Raw genomic sequence first — 25314 nt, 5'->3', positions numbered from 1 at the left:
GGGTTGGACGGGATGATCTCCAGAGGTCCCTTCCAACCCCATATCATTCTGTGATTCTGTGAATGGAATATCAGGTCTGAACTGACCTGGTGGATGGCAGTTCCGAAAACTCCATGTATATTCTGTTTACTTTCACGTGAGCTGTGCAATTTTGTTGTTGTGCCCCTATATATTTCTGTAGGGTCACTGTCCCCTGCTGCTAGGGCTTAGCTCCAGGGAGCAGGAACTGTGTAGATCCGAGATCGTTCCCAGGATTTTCCCATAAATTAGAGCTAGTTTTGCTCTGCAGTTAGCGCAGGATTGTTGCTATCTACTGTGTCAGTCTTCAGTAGGCGTTTTGCCAGCATGGGGAGCGTGAGCTCATCAGCAAACCCATAATTACTCCCTGGTTTGTATATGATGACTTCCTTGAATGTCCTCTGGGCTTTTTTCCCCCATTTTTGCCTCGGGTTTTGCACTGTGGTTTTTAGCTAGAGTGCAATGGGATGTTTCTGCACATTCTCCCTTGGATAAGCATTGTTTTATAACTAAATCACAGGGTGATTAGTCCGTCGTGGTGGTTAGAACTAGCTTAAAAAATACCTGTGTTTTTAAATAAAAGGCCTCTAGGCTTTCCCTTTGTGTTCTGTGCTAGTAATTACAAAACTTGAGTGAGAAAAAAGACTAAACACAGGCTTTTTTAGAGGTTAACAACCTTTCAGAGGTGTGAGGGAGACTAAGTAGTAACAACAGAGCTTTGTGGCTGGAGAACCGATGTGAATTCTTCAGGTGTGAGGGAGAAAAAACCCTGATGGCTGACGGGGGATATTGGGATCTCCTGGTTTTCCCTGTGTGAAACTGGAGGTGACGTGCTCCTTTCTTTCATTGCTGTAGTAGAATCATAGAATGGTTAGAGTTGGAAGGGACCTTAAAGATCATCGAATTCCAACCCCCCTGCCATGGGCAGGGACACCTCCACTAGAGCAGGTTGCTCAAAGCCCCATCCAGCCTGGCCCTGAACACTTCCAGGGATGGGGCAGCCACAACTTCCCTGGGCAACCTGTTCCAGTGCTTCACCACCCTCAGAGGAAAGAATTTCCTCCTAATATCTAATCTAAATCTCCCCTCTTCCAATTTAAAACCATTACCCCTTGTCCTGTCACTACACTTCCTGACAAGGAGTCCCTCTCCAGCTCTCCTGTAGGCTCCCTTCAGATATTGGAAGGCTGCTATGAGGTCTCCCCAGAGCCTTTTCTTCTCCAGGCTGAACAACCCCAGCTCTCTCAGCCTGTCTTCATAGGGGAGGTGCTCCATCCCTCTGATCATCTTCGTGGTGCTCTGCTGGACCCGTTCCAACAGGTCCATGTCCTTCCTGTGTTGAGGACTCCAAAGCTGGACACAGTATTCCAGGTGGGGTCTCACGAGCACAGAGCAGAGGGGTAAGGGTTAGGTAGTACTCTAACTCTGTTCCCTCTATGGGAGAAGGAAAGGTTTTCTTGGGAGAGGAGTCTGACCTTAATTGAGAATGAGCATCTCTTATTTCCTCTATACTTCAATTAAAGCAAAGGATTTAATCCTAATCTGCCATGTGCTTCAGAAATGGGTTTCTGATTGCTTTTCGGAAGGAGTAACTAATCGGAGAAGTGAGAAGGCGATGGCATGATTACCATGGATCGGATGGAACGTCTTAAGGAATTAAAAGATAAAATTGCCCTTCCTTCTCAGCATAATCTCTGTCTCTGTTAGCAAAGCTGCGGTTTGGCCTTATCAGATCCTGTCTCTGTGCTGATCGGATTCATTGCCCACCCTTTTTGCAGAAGACTGAGAGGTTTGAGCCTGGCCTTTGGGTTTTGATTTCAAGGCAAAATTCTGTTCTGAAATCCCTGGCCTGTCTTTGCAGCGTGGCCGGTGGTGTGGGGCTGTGAGCCTGGGGCACCAGATCCTCACCTGTCCCTGCCTCTGGCTTAGGGGCAGTCGGGCAGGAATGTGTCCCAGAGGGACAACTCCAGGAGATGGAGCTTTATTGCCTGACAAGAGCATTTCCCCGGAGCAGAGAAGGTGCAGAAAAGCTTGGAAACATGAAGTGGACGCAACCGAGTGTTCGGAAACAAGAAACAAAATAACTTTACATAACTTTATAAAAAATAATAAAATAAATCAGTGTCTTTAGGCCAGTGAAGGTTCTGTATAAGACCTAATAAATGAAAACGAGGCACTGAAAGCCTTTTGCTTTTATTCTGTGTGCTTATTGCTGAAGTGAGTGAAGAGCTCCTCCAGCTATCAGTGGACCAAATTCTTCTCCAGCTGTTTGTTTTCAGGGAGATGTTGGGCTCCAGGTGTTGTTTTCAGCATTTACAGTGCCTGATGCTGGAGGTTTCTGTAAGCGGTAATGCTGCTCTCAGGGGTAGACTCTGCATGGGGAGTGCAACACGTGTGAGTATGAATTGCTGGCACGGGGAGCTGTGTGTCTGTGGGGAGCAGGGGTTGTTCTCAGCCTGAGCTAAGGTAGGTTCGCTCTTGTCCAGAGTCCCAGAGGCTCTTGGATGACAGAGGCAAGGGGACCAAACCCAGAAACCTGCTTGGGGCTCTGTGTACTTTCTGAAATAAAAAGACAGAACATGGGTAGAAAATTAAGTTCCTCCTTTATATTTAACTCTCCTGAACACACACGCAGAGGACGTATTGAAACCAAAGTGCTGTTGGACCTTCCCCAGCTACACATTGTGTGGGATTGTTCCTCTTCCCTGTAGAGGATGGGGATTTACCTTGCAGGCGTAAAATGCACTTTCCACTATTCCATATGGAGTCGCTGTTATTACGTTGTCAGAGCAGCTGCAGACAGAATTCCTGATCTTTCCAAGCTGTGTCTTTATGACTAATGCCAGAGTCTTTGTGCAGATTGAGCCCTACCTCCACATCATCTTCTGATGGCCCTGAAAATGGCTGAAACTCCCCTTGTGTTCCCTTCTCCTGCTGATGTGCTGCCGCAGGGCTGCATCCCAAACCCTGGTGTTCCTCACCCTTGCACAAACAATTGCTTCTCAAAAGGTTATCTTAGATGGGAGTAGGTAAAAACCAAAAGACTTTATTGTGTAAACCTTTCCCTACCCGTATAGTTGGCTTTGAAGTCATTGATTATTCGCGTGAGTCAAGATTGTTTTTAAAAAAAAAAAAAAAAAGTGTTTTTACTGCTTCTCTGCATTGGCTTTGTTTATCATCAACCTTCCGTACAACAGGATCACCTTGACTTCCTTCAGTCTGATAATGAGATACTGTTCTTTATCTTTTCTTATGGACCCTTGTCCTGAAAAGTGTGCACGTGATTGAAAACTTCAAAAATTTCATTTCTTACATGTGGAATTCCAAATTTAGAAAATTAGAAACCTAAATTTTGGTACTCATTTTTTTTAGCTATATATTTAATTTTAAGAAATAAGGAGTTATTTCCCTGCAAAATACTGTATACACGCAACAGTTACAGTAGTATTCAGATGCAGCTGGTCTAAACTCCACTCGGGGCTGCCCTCACAGCAAGGTCCCTGTGCCTTGCTGAGGGTTTTGCGTTGGATAAACACTTCTTGCATCTAGATCCATCCAGAAGGAAGCAGCAGGCCCAGGATGGGATTCAGGCCAACTCAATCTGGTGTCTGGAAACCTGTTCCTGTGTCTTGCAGTTGTTTCACTCAATATGTCAGGGTGAACAGATCCGTGGATTGGCACGTACCCATGAGGGCTTCCTTCTGGGGCACGTGCCGAATCTGGGAGCCTGCTTTGTCTTCGGAGGGATGGCGTTCCACGTGGCAAGCACATACTTATGTGCCTTGTTGAGGGTAGGAGGGATGGCTGAAGCAGAGAAAAAGACTGACAAAAGGCTTTTGCTTCCAACCCTTGTTTTGTGCTACTCCTCTACCACGTTTGAGAAATAATTGAAGTCTGAGCACCTCCAGTTGTTTTTCTATTTTTAACATGTGCTGTTCTGATGCCTGGCCAGCGTGGTGGATACTTGCTTATCCAGATATATTGCTCCTGCCAAAAGGTGTTTTTTGGGTGTACATCTGTACATAGTTGAGAACTGTTCTCCTTCTTGAATCTAAGCCCAGGTGACTCAGATCCAGCTGTCCCCTTTTCTGATGGAAATATGGAGAACAGCATGTTTTGGTCATCTGCAGCAGGCTTTCAGATTGCGCATTCCTGGGATGCTTTTCTTGGTTGTGGGAACAGACAGAACCATTCATCCCAGTATGAAAAGATCACAGGGAGAATCTAGGGGACATCTAGAAAATCCTTGTAATCTGTGTCATCTTGGAAAAAGGAAGAAAAACAAAATAAACAGAGCTGGTGGCCCCAGAGTATCCACAGGGGAAGATGGAGGTTTTTTTAGTGTGTCTGGAGAAAGTAACATTTCCATAAGTTATATGGGAGGGCAAAGCTTACAGCGTGTGCAAGTAATATAGGGATAGGAAAAAGAAAATGCTTCTTACACCACGTGCGGCGTCATATTTTCCCATGTTCAGCATCTACTCCTGGAAACAGATTTTTCGGAAGGGCTCTGTTAATAGAGCCTGTTGGGATGCCGAGGGTACGATATGGGAGCTCAGAGCAAGTTGTTATCTCTAATGGAGCAGGGCAGTGCCCTGTGGAGATGCTGGCCTGTGGCCCAGGCCGAGGATATTTCTGCAGCACAAAAGCTGCATCACTCGGTTGGACAATAATGTGGGACTTGGATGGCTCAGGGCAGTGCTGCTCTGGGAGGTGAAGATGACCTAATGGCGTAATTTGGAGGAGCTCGGCGTTCGGAGCTTCTTAAAAATCTGCTCATATGTTTTTATGTTGAAGTGGAGGAGAAACTAGTGACAGAGGAGTATCTGTCCCTAGCAGAAGGCACAGACTTCTTTAAAAATGTCCCATTTGTTTATTTTTTGTAGAATCATAGAATCGTTTAGGTTGGAAGGGACCTTAAAACTCATCTCGTTCCAACCTCCCACTAGAGGGAGGGTGAACACCTCCCACCAGACCAGGTTGCTCAAAGCCCTGTCTAACCTGGCCTTGGACCCTTCCAGGGATGGGGCAGCCACAGCTTCTCTGGGCAACCTGGGCCAGGGTCAAGTTTTATCCCGTCCAGTTTTATCTATGTATTTCTTTATCTATGTATTTCTAACAAGCTGCACTTACAGCAAAATTTACTCAAGTTCATCCTCATTTCCCTGTGTGATGATGAGTGCGGGATGGCGCTAAGGCAGCCATCCCTGTTCCTTGGCTGTGGTCACTCTGAAGCTCTTGGAGATGAGAATGAACTTTAGATACAGGAGCTGAGCCCCACCAGACTTTCCTATGAATGGAGCTTGGCTGGGCACACAGGGGGTGCCTGCCTGTGGTCCAGGGTGGCACTTCAGAAGTTTTTGATTCTGGTGTATGGCGTGGAGCCCCCAGGGAGTGTGGTGATTGTATTTCTGGATAAAAGAAGCTATCTGTTTTGAGGGTAGCTTAATTAGCAGCCTGTGGAGTTCATTTGTTTTTCAGCATTAGTATGTTGAAAGCAAATGTGTTTGCATAAAGGTTTCTGGCAGAAATCTTTATGCAGTGGGAACGCATTTCCTCTTATTTCTCTCCCCCTGCGTAAAAATAAAATCCAGTTATGCTGAGAAGGAGCAGAATATCACAATATCCTGTGACTTGTGTGGCCAGCTGATCTTCAGGGATAGTGAGTGGTGGAGGGAGAATGAACTGAAGTTCCCTTTCTCCTCATAGATGAGCAGCGAAATAGAGGAACAGACTGAATTCACTGTCTCCTTAAAGTTTACGTGGTCCTGGCTGCAAAGTTAGGGATCCAGAGACTCCCTCTAACAGAGGCCAGGAAAACTATAAAATATTTTTGTTCTTCTGGCACCTTCTTCTGCTTAAATTCTTCTTTCCTGCTGTTTTATCCCTCCTCTATGTCCTTTTATCCTTCCTCCATCCATATTCCCGGCTGTGGATTCAGCCAGCCATCACGTTTTATCTGGAAGCAGCAGCATCCCCAGGTTGCTTAATCACAAGTGCAGCATCAAACCTGGTAGCCAAAAGGTAGGAGTGGGTGATGAGATGCGTAAATCTAGGAGGAAGGGTGTGTGAAGGGAGCACACCTTCAGGTTGAAGCTGACAGAGGTGGGGGTGAGATCTCTTGGTAGAGCACATCACCTGCCAGCAGAAGTGCTAGAAATCAAGTTGCTCTGTAAAAATCAAAGGTAGCCCTGGGCAAAATGTGTCATATGAGATGGGGTGGGTGGGAGGGAGATATCTGATGGCTTGACAGACAGGAGGAACCAGGCTGATCAATGTTTTTCACCTCCGGATTCTGTTACTTGTCTCCCTATTTTATGCTAAATAGAGCTGGGAAGTGCAGCCTCCCGTCCAGCTCCGTGACAGCATCTGGTCCTCGCTGGCTCTGTCGCAGGAAGGCTGCGTTTTCTCTTCCTTAACAAGAACTGCTTGCTCTTGTCCATTGTTCCTGCTGCTGGGGATGGGATCTGAGCATCCCGCTTCTCATATACAGCCTTGACTGGTGTGTGAGCTAAATGCTCCCCAGCTGGTGCTGTCTGCAGGTGTCTGAAGCCACCCCAGGTGTTGAACATCCTTTTGTGGGGGACATGGGGAAGAGACGGGGCTCAATCCCTTGGGTTTTCACTCAGGCTCCCTCCCTGGCTCTCTCTGCTGATCCCTCCTTTCTTTTTCTCTCTGAGCCAGTGTGGGATGCCTGACTCTTACTGCTGAAACACTCTTTGGTGTCTCAGATATTTGTGAGCCCTCAGGAATAGAGTTTTGGAATTCTCCTTGTGGTTTTTCCTCCTCTGTGTCTGCTTGCAGCTTTCCCTGGAGCCCCGCCAGCCCCCCCCTTGCTCTGACCCAGCCTGTGTCGAAATCCTTACTCATGCCTTAATCACTTCCCGTCCCTGCTATTGCAGTCTCCCCCCTTACAGCATCTGTAAATCTTTGCTACGTTAATTTTCTGGAATGCTGCCTCCTTCCTTGGCCCAGGAGGCAGGTCTGGGTGTCCCCCAGCTTCTGGATGGTCCGTGGCTTGCTCTCCTTGCAATTCCCTTTTTTTATGTTGGCATTGTCCCGGGCTCACACCTTCTTCCCTCTGCATCCCAGCCTGCTCAGCCAGCCTTAGCTTCCTTTTGGCTGATAGTCTGTATTTTTTGATTGTTTTTCTTTATCCATTAGGAATGTTTTCGCATTTTTTTAAAGCATCTTAGTCATTTCCTTTATTTTTCTTTTCTTGTCATAAAACTTCTTGCTCAAGGAGTTGTGTGCTTGTTAATACAACATCCGTGCAAGAAATTTGGAGATGTTACTCCATTTGCCTACCGGGAAGGGAATGGCATAGGGAAGAGTTGTGACTTCACTAACAAGTAGTTGGTAGAGTCATGCTTAGATTTTGGGAAGATTTTTTCAATGTTATTGCAAATCCATGGGGTCAGGTTCCCTTTTTTCTGTAACAAGGTTTTGGATTTGTTCTTAATGGAGGGATCTGAAAAGCCCTATCTATCTTGGATGACGACTCCTGTGAGTTTGGAGAGGCTGCCCTGAAGTCTGGTGAAAATGGGAACCGTGTACCAAAGGTCTCCTACCGAGTGTGGTTAGTGTGCCTTTGGTAAGGGCTCTGACGGTGCTTTCACAGAGCAGCAGAACTGGGGCCTGGCTGATGCATGAGCTGAGACTTTAGAATTTAAAACCAGTCAACAGTTTCTGTTGCTCAAATCCCAAACTAAATTTAAATTCTTGTTTGGTGGTTCTGGGAGACTTCAGCTTTGGTCCAGGACTCCAGCTAAAGTGAGACTGCAAGACTGGGGAGATGTAACATTAAGATGGGAAATGAAGGCGATGATCACCCTTGTTTGGAGAAGGAGTGAAAGATCCTGGCCCTCCTTGGGACGTGAGGAGGCAGCTGGGCACTGCTTTCTGGGGACCTGTTTGGTGCTCTCCCACCTATTCTCTATCTGATTTCTTTGTGCTCCTCTCTCCCAGGTCTGTGACAATGGAAGACAAGGTCCATCATCAAGAAGCCTGAATGGTGATACCAGGACAGCTCTTTAAAGCACTGGCACTGGGAGCCTGAGATACAGGAGACAGCAAACATGCTGAAGCCAAGTGGACTTAAAATCCCCGGCAGGGCTGGGAAGCACTCCAGCCCGGTGGGACGGGCATCAGGGACCACTGCAGCTGCCGTCACCACCAGTTCAAAAGAAGGTAAGGAGTTAATTCAGCAGGGACATGAGCTGAGTAGGTGATCACCTGGCTTAAAGGCAAAAGCCTAATGGAGCCAGTGTTCAGTAGGATGTGAAATTCCTCATCTGTACGTAGGTTGATTGTGAGCATGGATCAAAGCAAGTGTAACAGGGTGAGGAAAGGGCCTCCCTCTCTCAAGTAATGCACAAACCAGGCAGGTTGTGGAGTGGGTGGGAGACAGATGGATCCTCTGGTGTTTAGGTCTCACAGAGAGAGGTGCTGCCTCCTCTCTTGCTGCTTTGTGAACACATACCTGTACAGACACTAGCATTTGAAGAGCTGGTAGTAATTAGGGAGATGGGAACCTCACCCATGATCATCTTAAACGCTGTCCTATAGCCATTGCTCCTGGCCTGTGATAATGCAAGAGTAAGAACCAGGCAGTTAAGGTGATTTGTCCTGTGCTGATTACCTCAAATTAGTGCCTTTGTTTGAACAGAATTATTTGAAGCACTGGGATTTGAATAATAACTTACCTTGGCATACACACACACGCTCTGCTGTCCGTTGATCTATATCCAGTGTATACATAAGCTGTACAGACTGCCATTATACACTGTAATTAACACTTCAAAAAGAGTTTGAGATGTTTTGCTTAGGATTCATTTTTCTGGCTTCTTTGACTGCTGGGTTGTTTTTTAATTAGATGTAATTTAGCAAATATTCAAGGTGCAAGTTCTGTATGTCATGGTTTTCATTTCACTTTGTTGACAAAGCATCAGGAGGATGTGTATCCTGTCCATCACTTGTATATTCGGTGTATTACTCTCATTTGACAATGTCACTGGTTGCTTCTTGAGATTTGTTAACCTCTTGTCCCATAATAATTCAGGCCACTGCCCACATGCTTGGTTACTTTGCTATGTGTTTCAGTCCTGAAACTATATAGCGTTTGGCGGAAGCAGGAAAGCCTTTTATCTGTCAGATAATATTTTTAGTATAGGGGATAATACTGGGCAAAATTTGCTTTAGCATGCTATGACAAATTAGTCTGCGATCATGATACTGCAAAAATGAAGGTCAACATACAATGCTATCTCTGGTCAGAGTAAAGCAGAAGTTAGTTATTTAAACAGAACAAACAAACAAAAAAGCATCTCTGTGAAGTTTCTCTTGTGCTGGAGCACATGTCCTTGTCCCATGAACATCCTCCATGGAGAGGGTGCTTCGGGCACAACCTCCACAGAGGATTTCCGTGCAAAGATCCTGCTGGCTGCTGAGCGACCCTGGCTCTGCTCCATTATTACACATCAGGGGCTCTGCTGGGCTCTTCAGTTCTCTTGGATTTCTTGGATTTCTTCAGTTCTCTCTTCTTTCAGTGACAGAATATATATCATCTCTCCCACTCTGTCCATTCTTTCCTTGAACAATGTTGTAAAAGCCATAGTTTTGACTTTGTTTTTTACTCACGTGCGAAGTCTTGTTTGAGTTGCTGCATGAGATCATGGGCTGAGTTCCAGATCTTTCAGAGTAATAAATACAGCGTAGTAGGGAGTGGAGTGTCTCGGCTCTTCCTTAGCTGAGGACTTGGCCCTAGGTGTGGAGATAAACGTTTGAATTGCACTCTTTTTTGTGTTTGAGTGGGGTTTAATGTTAAAAAGACTAATTTAGAATCATAGAATGGTTAGAGTTGGAAGGGACCTTAAAGGTCATCGAGTCCCAACCCCCCTGCCCTGGGCAGGGACACCTCCACTAGAGCAGGTTGCTCAAAGCCCCATCCAGCCTGGCCTTAAACACTTCCAGGGATGGGGCAGCCACAACTTCCCTGGGCAACCTGTTCCAGTGCCTCACCACCCTCACAGTAAAGGATTTCCTCCTAATATCTAATCTAAATCTCCCCTCTTCCAATTTAAAACCATTACCCCTTGTCCTGTCACTAGGGGTAATTTCTTAATCTGGTATCCAAATCAAAGATTCTGAAGCTTCCTTATATCTCTTTGCTAGAGGGAAGCACAAATTGACGAAGGAAATCCTTAGGATAAGTTTATAGGTTTGGCTGTTTGTTTTGGAGTTATCCCCCAGCCCCATTTCTGTATCTCCCCCTTGTTTCTCTCAGTGCCTAGCTGGGATTGAGAAATGAACTGGAAGGACTCCAGCAAAGTGACTATTTAGCTACCAGCTGTGAACCACTCAAGGTGCTTCATGCTGGATTTATAATTGCAGTGTGGTGTGGGGTTATTTTCAGTTGATTTTTATCACTTAAAAAAAAGCAACCCCAAAACACCCAAAAATGAGAGAAAATGTCCCAGGCCTGTCTTCCCCTTGGAGGGTTTGCACAGAGGCGTCTCAGCAGACACAGGCAATGTGCGTGTCGCAGTATGAAGGAGTTAGTCGGCACTGATTGTCAGCGCTGGGGTCTGATGTGCCTTCCCGTGAATGCAGCGCTTGTTCGCTGGAGCTTCTTTGTCCCTTGTTCGACCACAGCCATCCGTCACTGGGATAGATGGTGCAGCAAAGCCAGCCAAGCGTGGGCAAGATCTGCACCAAGCTGAGCCTGACCTTTGCCTGAAAAGTTCTAAAATGGGTTTTATTCCTGGGAAAATGTGTGGATGGAGAAGCGGAGAAGTCTTGGGGTGGTGGGTTGGGACTGTGCTGTGAGCTGCACTGCTGCTCCTCTGTCCCTCAGGATGGGGCCGTGGAGATGCTGCGAGGGCTGGATCCCCTCTGCTATGAGGACAGGCTGAGAGAGTTGGGGGGGTTCAGCCTGGAGAAGAGAAGGTTCCAGGGAGACCTTGGAGCCCCTTCCAGTCCCTCAAGGGGCTCCAGGAAAGCTGGGGAGGGACTCATGATCAGGGAGGGGAGCCATAGGACAAGGGGTGATGATTTTTAAACTGAGAGAGGGGAGATTTAGATGAGATATTGGGAAGAAATTCTTTGCTGTGAGGGTGGTGAGAGCCTGGCCCAGGTTGCCCAGAGAAGCTGTGGCTGCCCCATCCCTGGAGAGGTTCAAGGCCAGGCTGGATGGGGCTTTGAGCAACCTGGTCTGGTGGGAGGTGTCCCTGCAGGAGGTTGGAACTGGGTGATCTTTAAGGTCCCTTCCAACTCTAACCATTCTGTGGTGCAGGGGGCTTTGCCAGCGTCACGGAGCTGCTGGAGCAGTCACAGCACTGAGACATTCCTTCCTGGAAGGTGAGAACAGGGCTGTTTACCCAGCGTGTGCTCGGTGGATGGCTGTGATAGGGCTCGTAGCATCATTTTTGATGTCATCTCTAGCATCATCTTCTCACTCTGTCCTCTGCACAAGAGCTACCGTGGTGTCTGTATGTGGCCTGTACCTACTCTTCTTCCTGCAAATCTCTCTGAAGGCCTGGACAGCCCCTCGCTGCCTCCTGCTCATCTGCTTTCCAATGATAATCCAAAGTGGTGAGCAAAGTGTGCATCCCAAAGTCCTGCTGATGTGCCTGTGTGCCCTTCTCTGAGAGCAGCAGCATCCGAGCTGGCTGTGCAGCCAGCTGCAGCACAGACAGTCAGGGGATTCAGCCTTCAGCGGGGAAAACCTCCAAGAGAATATATTCTAATATTCTTTTTTTTTATGTCAAAGTGGTTTAACTCGATTTCAGAGCCAAATGTCCACATCACTAATCCCTGGAAAGTTAATGAAATCCAGTCTCCAGGACCATCCATCACGAGATCCTTTGGCTGCAGGTGTCCTCAAAGTTTACGTCAGTGCCTGCTGTGGTTAGGATTTTAATCAGGTCTGGGACACAGGAGGATGACGGAGCTTTGCCCCATCCTTGCTATTCTGTCTTGCTGACCTGCATCACTCAACCTCTGGCCTCCGAGTGCATCTCTGCTGTTAAATCGCAGCAGTACGGATAACCCGGCTTTCTCAGGAGGAGGTAGCTGTGCCAGCTGGAGGCTATTGGATCTGGGGTGTGCAGTCATCACCGAGGGCTTTCCCCACTGTCACAGTGCCGGGGCCTTTCTAATGTACAGAGGGACAATGGCAGAGATGGAGAGGCTGAAAACAATTTTCTTTTCTGTGTTTAGTGTGAATATTGTCCAGTTCTGGGCTCCCAAGTTCAAGGACAGGGAACTGCTGGATAGGGTACAGCAAAGGGCTACAAAGATGATGAGGGGCCTAGAACATCTCTCTTGCGAGGAGAGGCTGAGGGACTTGGGTATTTTAGTCTGCAGAAGAGAAGACTGAGGGGGGATCTGATCAATGCCTGTAAATACCTAAAGGGCGGGGATCAAGAGGATGGGGCCAGTCTTTTTTCAGTGGTGCCCAGGGACAGGACAAGAGGAGATGGGCACAAACTTCATTATAAGAAGTTCCACCTAAACATGAGGAGGAACTTCTTTCCTGTGAGGGTGGCAGAGCCCTGGAACAGGCTGCCCGGAGAGTTGGTGGAGTCTCCGTCACCGCTGACATTCAAAACCCGCCTGGACAAGTCCCTGTGCCATCTGCTCAGGGTGGACCTGCTTTGACAGGGGGGTTGGACTAGATGATCTCCAGAGGTCCCTTCCAACCCCATATGATTCTGTGATTCTGTGATTGCTAAGAGCTTTTTCTGCTTTTCTTTCCTCTTCTGTCACTGTCCAGGAAAGTGCCCTCGTGATATATAGGGTTGAAGGATCCTCTAAAGATACCAAGCTTTATGTTAGGCCTTCAAAAGTTGAGTGAAGGAGGCTGTACATGAAGTGTTGCAGAGCCCATGAGCTCTGTGAGCTCTGTCTGTGCACTGAGAGTGCTTCTGGGAGACTCTCAGGGTTTGTCTGGCTCAGGGGAATCTTGGAGTATGGAATTCTTCTAAACTCAGGCATTGCCTTCCTGCTTCCCTCCCTCTTGCCAGAAACACCAAAAGGGACTTCTCCATTTTCTTAGGCATTTGGTGAATGACCTGACCCCACCAGCTTGATGGAGGAAAAACGCTGTGCTTTGGGTTACAACATACAGAGCTGCAACACTGCAGCTCTTTTTGAATTTGCTACCTTGGGGGCAGACAGAAATCTCAAAAGCTTGAAATATAGTTGCAAAAGAAACCCATAAATCTAATAAAGTACAGAATTGAACTGTATCAATGTACAGGCTGTTGGCTCTGAGCTCTCTCCTGGCTGTGGTAGCCTGGGGCTGGCTCAGAAAGACCCCGTATTTAGGATTTATCTCCCGGGTTGGGTGTCAAAAGAAGGTGCTTGTTCTCCAGTTGCACCAGAGAGTTGTCATCAGATGCAAATGGATTTTGGAAGGCTTCACTCTTTCTTCCTCCTACCTTCCCATAAACTGATCAGTCTTGTCTGCAAAAGTGCAAGTAGAAGTACTTTCCTTTAGTCTCAGAATGAAACACATGAAGATGCTTTGATTTCTTCTGTCTTTTTTCCCCAGCGCTCTGTTCATGTTCTTTTGTGGGAAGTCAAGTGTCTCTCATCTGTCTCTCATCTCTCTTCCTTTCCCAGGCAGGGGAGATGTACCCTCTTAAAAGCTTCCATGTAGTCTTGATAACTTGCATCTTATGTAGCAGAACAGAGGATTGATGCAGATTTAAGATGCTGGGTGTGCATGTAAATATAATTTCACAATCCGTGGCTTTAGGTTTCCATAGAGACCGTATACGATGTAGTCATAGCGTGTGTGACAAGCTGGCTCAGTATATCCAAGTCATTGTTCCTCAAAACTTATTCAGAGCCCCGGTTTCTTTCCAGCTCATGGAGTGTCCTCTTTGAACTTTTCCTGGAGTGGAGAGTTACGGTGTCTCCTACCGGAGCTGGCACTTTCAAAGGCCCATGAGGTATAAAGGGCTTTTTGTGGTGGTAATTTGGGTTAAGTCCATTGGCTTGTTCTGGGTTTGGGTTTTTTTTGGTGAAGGACAGCTGAAATGGTCATTTCCACTGAAAGTCAGTGGGGAACTGGTACCTGGCATGGATTCTTGGAAATCACTAGCCTCGATGAGAGGTGTCCACATCGACTGTCCCCCTCCCTTCTTTTCCGTAAAGCTGAAACAATGGAAAAAAATGAGTTCTGCTGCTTTGTGGTAACTATTTTCCTTGAAACCAGACTGAAAATTCATCTCTAGCTGTCTCAGCAAATGTGTTGGCTTATTTCCCATCTGTCAAGTAAAGGAAGTTACTGCTCTCAACCCCATGTGCAAGAGAGGTTTCTGCACAAAAGGTGTGGGGTCGCTGGTAAAGGGCTCGATATAATATTTTGGATTTCTTGTTACTTACAAAGCTCATGTGTCTTGGTTTCTTTCCCACCCGCCTCCTGGAAAAGCCTGCTTTTGCCTGGAGATGTGAGATGGAGAGAATGGGAGCTGTGATGAATGGGCCCACACATTCCCTCCCAGCTGGTGGAACAGGTGAAGGCTGCTGGGAAGGGAAGCGTTCACATTTCAGAGTGGTTTTTTGTCTGTGAGGAGCAGTGTTAGAGTAACTCTGGGTAGAGGAGAAAGTCTTGCCTTTCACCCTGCATTTTGCTGTCAGCTGGCCCTGGCGTTCATTCGCAGTGCTTTTTATGGTTCTTAAATCTCTCCTTCAATTAAAGAACTCTGGCAAAAGGGGGAGGGGAAAAAAGGATCATTAATATTTGCGGACGGAGCTGGGCAACACTGAGACTTCAGCGCTGCAGGCAAAAAAGCCCAAACCTGTTACATTTTCTGTGAAACTTAAATGTGTCCAGTCTGAATCCTGCCTAGATCTTGAATTTTACAGATGGATCCTGTCTTTCTGAACGGGCAGGTGCAAGTATCTGGGACCCAAACATCATATTTAGGCACGGCTGTGAGTATCAAAACTGTTTTTCAGCGAGTGCCCGCTTTTATTGCCAAAACCCATGCTTTCATAGCTAAACTATCCAGCATTGCCAGGAGCCTGGGAATGCCTTCTTGTTTTCATGTGAGCATACATACATTATTTTTTTATGAAAAATAAATGCACAGAACTATTAATATTTGCTGAGATAATGTCCACCTTGGCAAACCCTGTATGATGCTTTTTCTTCACTAAAAATAAAAGTGAAACAGAGTGGAGCGCTCACAGGGCCATTAAAGAGCACTAGATGACCAGCTCTGTAGGGTAATTAAACTAAGTATGTTGTAATGAGAGTTTATTAGCCTGAGCTGTGGTAGTTATTGGGGTAGTTAGTTGCTCTTGATTCCTGGCTCCTAATCAGCTGGGGCTGGTTACGTCCTGGGGCATAGTTACTGCTGTGCCCAAGGGGTTGGTCAGGGGATGGGTTCAGGTGGGGTGATGTTCAGCTGGGGTGGGTTTGCTGGTCCAGCCCAGGTGGGATGTGTGATCAGAGCTGTCCCTGCATCCTGAATGGGATCGGTCACTCTTAGTGTCAGAGGATGAGGAGACGAGGCCAGCAGAGGGTCGAACAGACTGGGCTCCATGGGTTATAGCCCAGGTCCCCTTGTGCAATTAAAGAAGGTTTCCTATGAGAATCATGTGGCATAATCTTTTCATCAGGGTTGAATTGGGTTTTGAGTCTTCTGTGAGGGGTGACTTTGCCTTCTGATTTGTCTTCTAGAAATGCAGCTGCCTTCTGAGGGCTGCTTCTAGTTTCAGAGACCAGAGACTCAGCAATTCTATACAGAAGAGTTTCTTCACATATATCTAGGACCCATCGTTAATGAGCTAAACCTGCCTGAATTCTGCCCAAGGAATGTAAATCTCACCACCACCTTAGCTCCTCTGTAGGATTAGTGCCTTGGTCTTACCTTCCTCAGTGGGAAATCTTCATTCTTTTTTGTCTGCAACAGGATTAACAGCATCGTCTCAGTAAATTAACTTGGAAATCAGTTGTTTGCCCTTAAATTTTCTCAGGATTTTGTTGGAGTAAATTGGCTGGATGCGTAGCAATAAGAAGTAATTTCTCTTGCCGCTGGGATTATTTTGCAGTAAAAAAGAGGGAGGTGAGGTGTCCTTGATAAGGAATTCATGCCTTGGTAATAAGAGAGAGCTTGAGTGGGTTATTCTCAGGTAATCACCGATGGTTTGGCAGTGTCTTAGCATAGGCTTTTTTTTATTAAGCTGCAAGAAATATTGCTGAAGCTGCTTGGTTTTGTATCGATCTATTAGTTCTCATTCCCAAATAAATATGAAAGACACTAAACTACTGTTTTGTCTGAAACAAAAGAAATGGGATTGTAGTGGCCAGAGCTGATTGACTGGCACAGACGTAGGGAGCTAATTCTTGCCTATTCAAGGGCTTTGTGGCTCTTGATAAATATGAACTTGGGGTGTTGCGCACTGGCAAATTGAGAGAAAAGACCCCACATCGTGAGGCCAGAGGCTGCTATTATTTCTAGCAAACATTTGTTTGTTGCCATTTTGCTTCAGGCCTCGTGGAGCGCTCCGTATTGTCAGCTCTCATCCGAGCTGTCCTCAGCTCCATCCATGCTGTGAGTGGGAATGGAAAGTCCTCAAGTCAGATCGGTGATCCTTGCTGGAAAAGTCTCATCGGTGTCTGTGAGGTTTGATTAGATCTTCATTTATCTTAACGGGTCTGTGTGCGCAGCATCTTCAGTTCCTAGGGGAATGGGGCAGTGCCAAGGAGCATGTTTGAAGATGAAATGCCTCTGACTACTACGGTATCAGTGGATTATCTAGCAAATAGTAACAGCTCAGGCTATCCATGAACACACAGTCATCTGTTCAAGATGTTATCAGGTACCTGAAAGAGAACAAGAGTGTGTTTTCAAGGGCTGCCAAGGAAAAAAAAACTGCACGTGAGAGTCGTTCGTTTGCTGGTTTAGGGTTGATGTGCAGCTTGAAATGGAGAAGCAATGCTGGGAGAGGAACTGTGGTGGCTGACGGTCAGTGCAGCCAAGGTGTAGGAACTGCCACAACCACCGGAGTGATCGTTAGAGCCTGAGCGTGATTCTTAGTTGTTATTGTGGGCTGACTGAACTACCCTGCGCGTAGGTCACATCCCTCTACAAATCCATTGGCTTGTGGTCCCTGATGCTCTCGTGAGACCCGGCATATCTGCTTCTAATCTCTGTGGCCTATCCAGAAACCAAATGTTTCCTGGCGTGGTTGTGGACCAACCGTTTGACTATTTGCATAGGGCTTGTATTCAGCTCACACGTCCCTTTCATGAGCCACTCTGTCTGCCATCCTGTGGTCTGAAATACGTTTTGTACTGTGTTTTCTAGGGAGTTTTTGGAGGTGATGGTTCCCCCACCTCTTCTGCTTCCCCCCTTGGAGAAGGAAAGGACCTTTGGCAACGTTCATCTCCCAAGGAGAGGTGGTTTGGTTCATTGCAAGCAATATGAAAGGGCATTGAATCAATCTTGATTTAATCGGCTTTACAGGTGACATCTAGAGACAACTGGGAGTCTGATTTTAATTGTCTTAATCATTAGATGCTCTTAGAAGGATTTGATATAGTTAATCCTTAATATTCAGCGCACTCATTGTGGAACGAGATGCGGGCGCACGCTGCAGGCATATGAAGGTCAGACGCCCTCCTGCTCTCTCTGTCTGCAGCTCCTCACAGAACAGCAGGGAAAGAAAATCTGCTTCCCACAGATGTTCAGCTTATGGTGGTTTGAATATAATGAACCAAATCCTATTCAGCCGGGCTGGTGTAAGTCCACAGTAACATCAGTACACTTGCGTTGACACCCATTGGAGTAAGGGTGCGGCCTCGGGGCAGAATCGGCTCCTGCATGTTCTGCCCCAAACAATTGAACTAATCTCGCAGGAGCAGATTAATCATTAGAGGCCTGAGCCAATATTCATTGAAATCAAAGGGAAGATTCCCTTTGGCATAGGTGGATTTGGGATGACAATCCGTAGGATTACAGCAGCATCAGGCTGTTGCTACATGGTACTGGCTATTGGTGGGATTTAACCATCACACGCTGACCCTGCACGTGAGCATCCTCTTTGCAAGCAGTTAAATGGGTGAACTGGTCTCCACAAAGGCCTTTAAAATACTTGGAGAACAGATATTTTTCTCTATTTATTTTTGGTTCAGTAGGATATTTACTTACTTTTTTAATAAAGATGCTAGAAAGTAGTATTCCTTTAAAAGAAAAAAATTGTAGGGAGGTCTGTAAGAAAACTCCATGCATCACAATACTTACTATAAAAATAATAAGAGTTGTCACAATTGGGCTGTCTGTGGCTTAAACAACTCCACTCAGAACACAGTTGATGGTCTCTCTACTACAAAACGTGGCTGTTTTGGCGATGCTGTTTTTTAGTGCAGTAAATGTGTGTCCTGTGCACTACGTCGGGGTTGGGGAGGATGCAGCAGAAGCACTTTACTCACACGGTTTGTTTACAGAATTCCTTGTGAGAAGGGAAGTATTTGTGCATGGGGATTTTAAAGGATGGCAGAGGAAGGCAGTGACAAACTTTGCCACGAGACCCTCTTAAAAACCAAACCTATACCAAGAACTCAGGAGCTGCTTTGTGCGATCCAGCGCTGCCAGGGCACTCATTTGCAGGGCACAGTTACACAGGTGTTAATTGCTGCTCCAGGAGTATTCCCAAGCTGCTTTATGCATTCCTACCAAGCACGAGCTGTAAGTCATTCTCACTTTCTGTAATTATAAGTCTGCTACGCAGATATGAAACCTCTGTGCTAGACACTCCAAACCCTTCATCAGCGCCTGTGAAGCCTGGGGCTCTGAGGTAGGTCAGTGTTTCCCATGTTTTACCACACAAGACAACTTGGAGAACTTAACTAGGTCTTGCCCCGTGTCATCCTGTGAGTCAGAGGTGAAAGTGAGGAGTTATCCTGGCCAGCAGGTTTTTCTGGCCTTTTGCCCTCCCGGTCCTGGCACCAGGAGCTGCAGCTTCCCCCTCTGACGCTGCTTCCTTTGGTCCTTTTCATTGACTAAAGTGCTGCTTTTGTAAGCATTAGTGCATTTGTAATTTGGCTGAGGGCACGTAGTCATTGAGCATGTAGGGCTGATGTCCCAGTCCTGCATTTGGGGTGTTCTGGTCTTAATTCACCCTTAAACCTCTACAGTTGTTTAGGATTCACATCACTGAAGATGACAGGAGTCTTATAAGTTGCTGTATAATTTGTTTCACAGTCTTCCTTATTGCAGAATATTATATTTGGAGGCATTTGCTCCAAAAAAAAAAACCTGCCAGAAATTAGAAAGGCTTGATGCAGATCTTGAACAAGAAAATTCAAATAAGGAATGTATGATGTCGAGAAAATCCTGACCCCAAAGGAGGACTTGGAGGCTTCATCCTCACAGAGTGACTGCTGCCCTGGCTGGGTGTGTCTGGAGGATAAAAGCATAAAACTGATGGTTTGATAAACTTTTGAGGAAGTGGCATAAGAGAGAGAGGTAGTTCACATGTGTCTTTCAAACCAGTAAGATGTGCTGGCATCCATGGGAGCACACTGTGTGCCTGGTGGGAACATGTGCAGAGATTTTTGTCCAGCTTGTCTAGGCAGCTCCCACAGCTTGGTCCATGATCTCACGTTATGGATTTTGCTACCACCATCCCTTCTCACTGTGCCCACCATCACCTCTGAAAGAGTATAAAGTATCTGCGTCCAGTTCTGGGCTCCCCAGTTCAAGAGAGACAGGGAACTACTGGAGAGAGTCCAGCGTAGGGCAACAAAGATGATTAAGGGATTAGAGCACCTCCCTTATGAGGAAAGGCTCAAAGAGCTGCAGCTCTTTAGTCTGGAGAAGAGAAGGCTGAGGGGAGACCTTATCTATGTTTACAAGTACCTAAAGGGTGGGTTGAAGGATGATGGAGCTGGACTCTTTTCAGTGGTTTCCAGCGATAGGACGAGGGGCAACAGGCACAAGCTGGAACATAGGAAGTTCCATTCAAATATGAGGAAGAACTTCTTTCTGGTGAGGGTGCCAGAGCCCTGGAACAGGCTGCCCAGGGAGGGTGTGGAGTCCCCTTCTCTGGAGATTTTCAAGACCCACCTTGATGCAGTCCTGAGTGATGTGCTCTGGGCAGCCCTGCTTTAGCAGGGGAGTTGGACTAGAGGATCTCTAGAGGTCCCTTCCAACTCTGACAATTCCGTGATCAGTTCCGAGACTTAAAGCTGTTGGGTTTGAAACACCTGCTGTGGGTTTCTATGTTCATATCATAGCTCAGATATTTCGCAGGGTCAGATCTGCATCACGGTTGTTTTTTTCTCAAAAAAAAAAAAAAAAAGTAGACATCAGCTGCATGTAAGTGATTTGGATTTTTTGCAAATAGTGCCTGTTCATGTACAGCTCGCTGCCTTTTGAATTGGGTACTTAGCTGTTTAAGCCAGATATTTGCAATAAAGTAGATGACTCAGTGTTAATCTGCTCTCAAATATCCTTTTTATAAGATTAGGCAAAACAAACAGCCCAACAAACTCTGGGTTCTGCGTGGATCTGCGTACAATCAGGCCATTGTGGGACCTTTGCCGAGATGTATAGTCTGTGCGATCTGCGCACGGATGTATGGCTGCAAAAATAAATGGCTGATGAAGTAATGAATCAAAGCTGTGTTTCTGCAGAGTGCAGCCCTGGGGCTGTGCACAAGTTCGTTTGGCAATTAAGAGATGTTGGTCTTAATTGAAGATGTCTTCTTGGGAACCTTTTCTACAGTTCCCCTGGGATCCTGGGGGTGCTGTAGATGGCCCCTAACGCGTCCCTCTTTCAGGCAAGTTGGATGGATGGTTCAGAGGGATGGTATAATTGTATTGCTGTCATGTTTCTACTGAGAAGAAGAAAAAAACCTACATAGAAGACAGAAAGCACAGTGCTTGCCTTTCTGCTGCTACCACCCCAGTGGTCCAATTAATGCCGTGCTTAACTCTGCTGTCTTCCAGGATAGCTGGTTACACTGAAAACGAGCCTCTCATAGCTTGTTGATAAGTTGTTACTGCATCTCGGGTGTTAAATTTTTGTACTTTTCCCCCCAAGACTAGCTGCAGACTGGGCAGGAGCAAGCACCTCTCACGGCTGCAGGCTGTGAGCTCTTGCAAAGAGCAATCACTGTGAAGATGAGCCCGACTCCTGCAGGGTAATATCGGAAACTCAGAGAAAAGCTTGTGCTTGTACCTAGGAAATGTTTCTGAGGTTCGGCAGGTAGAAATGAGAGGTTGTTACCACTCAAGAGAGAAAGAGTAGGGAAGATCTTACTGACGTGGTCTCTTGCTACATGTCTAGCCCTTTGCATGGGGAAGCCCTCCCAGGTGCCAGCAGAGCCTGAGCTTGCAACTTCCAGCTGCGCAAACGCACCCCTGGTTTGGATTAAAGGATGTTTAGGCTTGAGCTGGGGGCACGTGGACCTCCCAAACGCTGCTGGTCCTGAGCTGCTGGTGCAGCAGGAGCACAGGTATGAGCGGCATTGGCTCCTCAGCTGTCACAGCAGGGCAAATGCTGCGCTACAGTAGAGCTAATCTGACTTGAATGGAGAAACCAGATTACCCAAGCACCGCAAGGGTGTAAGAGAGGGTTATAATGCTTGTTATATTGCTGGAGTAAGTACTATGCCCAGAGGCAGCCTGTGCCAAAGTCAGAGATGAACTAGTCTCTCTCCTGGTCATTTAACCTTCCTTTCCCCTGAACTGGTAGATGGATGGCCACTCTGCTTGTGCATGGCTGCTCAGGCTGTGTCCCGTGAGTAAATATCCTGAGCTACACACACAGCAACTTCTCCTCCATCACATTCCCGGTACAGACTGTTGTTCTTGGAGCTGCTGATCCCCTGGTCTGGCTCCACTCCGATCATAAAGTAACTACTTCCTTGATGGACCAAGCCAGGCTATTTTTTTGGTACTTTCTCTTCTACATTTTATTGGTAGTGAGCTAATTCCATCATTTCTGAGTGAATACGTCAATGGCCTTCCTGCATGCACCTGCTTGAGCAATGTCCTGCTTGGCTGCTCATCTCTCTCAGTTAATGCTGTAGCTGGTTAGGAATGGCACCAGCGTCCACCCGAGTGGGTTTTATGTGGGAATGATGCCTGAGCAAAAGTCCTACGCTTAAAAAAGGCTGTGAAATTTCAAAACCCTGCTGCTTGATTGCTTTTCTGGTGGAGGGAAAGCACTATGCTTTGCTTGGCTGCCCTTTACAAAGCTCGGTACTCAAGATAAATTTCTCCAGTTCAGAAGGTGTCCTGAGACTGCTCCTCTCTCTGTGCTAGTGCCAGTGCTCTGCCTGGGAAATCGTTTATAAATGTCTCATTAAAGACCTGTGTCTGCCTCCCTTTTCTTTCTTTTTGTCACCGGATCAGCTCACTGAGAGCAGCTGTCTTCGCTTCCGTAATAGCAGCCCCAAAACCACGCTTGTCCCTTACAGATTCCCACAGCCTGAGAAACCGCGGACAACTGTGCACGTATGTACGTGCCAGGCTTTGCAGCCATGGCGGGCTTAGACCGAGCTCGTTCCCAAGCTTTTTCCGTGCTTCTTTGAAAAGAAAAGGCTCTAAGAAGGTAGCTTTGTGCGGGATTTATAAAGAAGCTGACCATATGGTGTGATTACGGCTACGCAGCCGGAGAGGTGGTGGTGGTTGGAGGGGAGGTTGTGTTCCACGGCGCATCGCTTGGGCTGCGGGAAGGAAGCTCACCCTGCGGGGCAGGAGCCGTCCCTGTGAGTGTATCTGTCTCCCCTGGATGGCGTTCTCGGGGCTGCTTTCTAACACTCTTTTCTGCCCTTAAGTTTTTTAGTAGTTGCAATGGTCTGGGAAGGTAACCCAGTTTAGATATGGGGCTGGTGGGACAGGACTTACTGAATATTTACAGCTAAGGGCTCATTTAAATGGAAAAATATATCCTCTAGTTAGTATAAGCTATGCTGAGTGAAAATAAGGCTTCCAAGTGGAGTGTTCTCTAGCTGAACTGATTTTATTATTTATTTACGAAAGAATGAAGCTTGTATTATTTCATAATACACCAAGGGTTACTTTAGCATAGTACTCGTTTTTCAGATGTGTCTGTGACTTATTTCTAGAGGCTGGGGGTGGCACAAGCTGGGGAGAAAGGCATGGGCGCGCCGTTCTTTTTGTCAAATCTGAAACACCCTTCAAATTGTGGGATTTTTGTTTTCATTATTTTCTGGGAAAACAGGATGCTGCTCCAGAGCTGATATAGATGGGCCCTGTTTTCAGACTGGAAAATGTTGAATAGGGTATTGAAACATGGATGTTGAAAGAGTATATTTATGGTTTTTAAAAATAATAATTATGTAAAAATTAAGACTGTAATCTTGAGATGAATAGATCCATCCGTATGCTGCAAGTTAATTATCCCTTAGTGAAAGAAATCTTGTGCTTTTTCTACTAGTCACTCGCTTCCCCAGTGCCCTGTGCTGCCAAAACCTGTCTGCTTTGCATATTTTGTTGAATACCATTGTTTATTTGAAAAACTTAAAATCCTCACGCATAACAGATATATATCTTTGCTATTTGTTTCCTTTAAGAATTATACTGGATCTGGTCTAGCATAGCTGGTAAAGCCCAGGGTCCTCCGTCCCTCCCGTCTCCGGCGGGCACCGAGAATGTGCGTCTCGGCCGTGGCAGAGCAGATTTTGTACCGGCCTCAGCCTCTTGAATGAGACCTTTATAAGAAAGCCTTTGTTCAGTGCGTCTGTGTGAGGTTCAGTGCCCTTCCCAGCTGCCCTGGTGAAGACAAATATCTGCCTCAACGGGCACCTCCTTCCATTCAGTGCAAAGCAACTTTGCGGTGGTTCTCACTCGCTCTTGCTTCATAATTCTTGTTCGCTTTCTTGTTGTCCTCTTTTCCTTCCTTCTCACTGCAGGTTTCTTTCTAGGTATGTCTCCTCTCTTCAAAGCAGCTAGAGCCAGTGATGCTGACGTTGTATCAGATCTTAATATCCACGCCGTGGGGTTTATTCCAGGGAACAGCAGGGGCAATAGATTTCCAGGGTGCCAGATGCAGAGCTTTTCTCTGTGCCAGTCGTTGCGTTTAAGTCCCATGGGACAGGCGATTACAGCACCAACTTTTCAGCTTTGAACTTGCAGAGCTTTCAGTTGTTGTTTCCAAGTCAGCCATAAATCTCTCGGGCTTCTTCCTCCCACAATATGCTGCTGGGCATTCGGCTATCGCCTGCAAAGCATTGCTTTCCCTCGCAGCCACCTCTTCCCTCCCTCTTTCTGCCTTACCCTGCAGCTTGAAAGGGCTGTGATAAATCTTTCAGAAAACAGCTGCTTTGTTGCTGTGCTCCATAATTTGAATTTGGGTACGGCAGAGTGGGCTGGCTTTCACTTGATTGCCAGCAACGTCATGTTTGTGTAATTCAAGCTGCTTTGAGAAGCTCCAGTCCCTGTGTGGGAACCTAGAAATAGATGTAGTGAGACCTCGCCATCGCTGAGCGCTGTGAAGGCAGCAGGCGGCCAGCCCTTCTCTCCTCAGCCACTGCTGCTGCCAAATCATCGAATGGTTAGAGTTGGAAGGGACCGTAAGCATTATCTAGTTCCAACCCCCTGCCATGGGGGGCACCTCCCACCAGACCAGGTTGCTCAAAGCCCCATCCAACCTGGCCTTGAACCCCTCCAGGGATGGGGCAGCCACAGCTTCTCTGGGCAACCTGGGCCAGGGTCTCACCACCCTCACAGCAAAGAATTTCTTCCTGAGATCTCATCTAAATCTCCCCTCTTTCAGTTTAACTGTTACCCCTTGTCCTATCAAATAAAGCCCTGTCTCCCTGCCTGTGCAGGTGCCAGCTCCTGGAGGTGCAGCAGGTTGTTCCTCCTTGTCTCTTGCCCAGTAAACCATCTCCCATAGTCAGTGGGGACTGAGGCTTTGACAATGGATACTCTGGATTGGCCTTCTCCGTTCCCCACTCTGTAGGGGAAGCTCTGATCAGCTCTGCTGTCCACCACGTAGTGAATTTCTGTGGTGTTATGCTTGGAGGTGAAATAGTATTGCAGACTCAGAGAGGCTTGCAATAATTGCAATGTAAGAGCAATGGGTAAAGAACACGGAGCCAGAAGGTGATAGATGCTTGGTTGGAAAGGGAATATACTGCTATTCTACATTTCCAGCTCTTACTGGAGGGTGGTGGTCCCTTGAGTAGGAAAGTATCATCCGCCACAAGTGTTGGGTGCCCCGAGCACAGGCTGCAGCCTCAACAGGAGCCGTGTCTGATGTCCCAGCTGAGACCACATCCCCATGTCATCGCTTAAGCACT

The 25314-nt window shown here is 46.8% G+C and overlaps 1 protein-coding gene across 1 annotated transcript in view; it reads left to right on the top strand.

Moving 5' to 3' along the window:
- Positions 1 to 8096: 8096 nt before the first annotated feature.
- The window catches only part of CLIP2 (CAP-Gly domain containing linker protein 2), a 61554-nt gene continuing 44336 nt past the window's right edge, over positions 8097 to 25314 (top strand). Inside the window, exon 1 of the mRNA XM_074160880.1 lies at positions 8097 to 8208. Within this exon, the coding sequence (XP_074016981.1) occupies positions 8097 to 8208 (112 nt within the window). The remainder of the gene's footprint in view (positions 8209 to 25314) is intronic.

The sequence above is a fragment of the Numenius arquata genome, chromosome 18 (genome assembly GCF_964106895.1).
Source record: "Numenius arquata chromosome 18, bNumArq3.hap1.1, whole genome shotgun sequence".
NCBI classification, from domain to species: domain Eukaryota; kingdom Metazoa; phylum Chordata; class Aves; order Charadriiformes; family Scolopacidae; genus Numenius; species Numenius arquata.
This window is presented reverse-complemented; position numbering and strand designations above follow the sequence as displayed.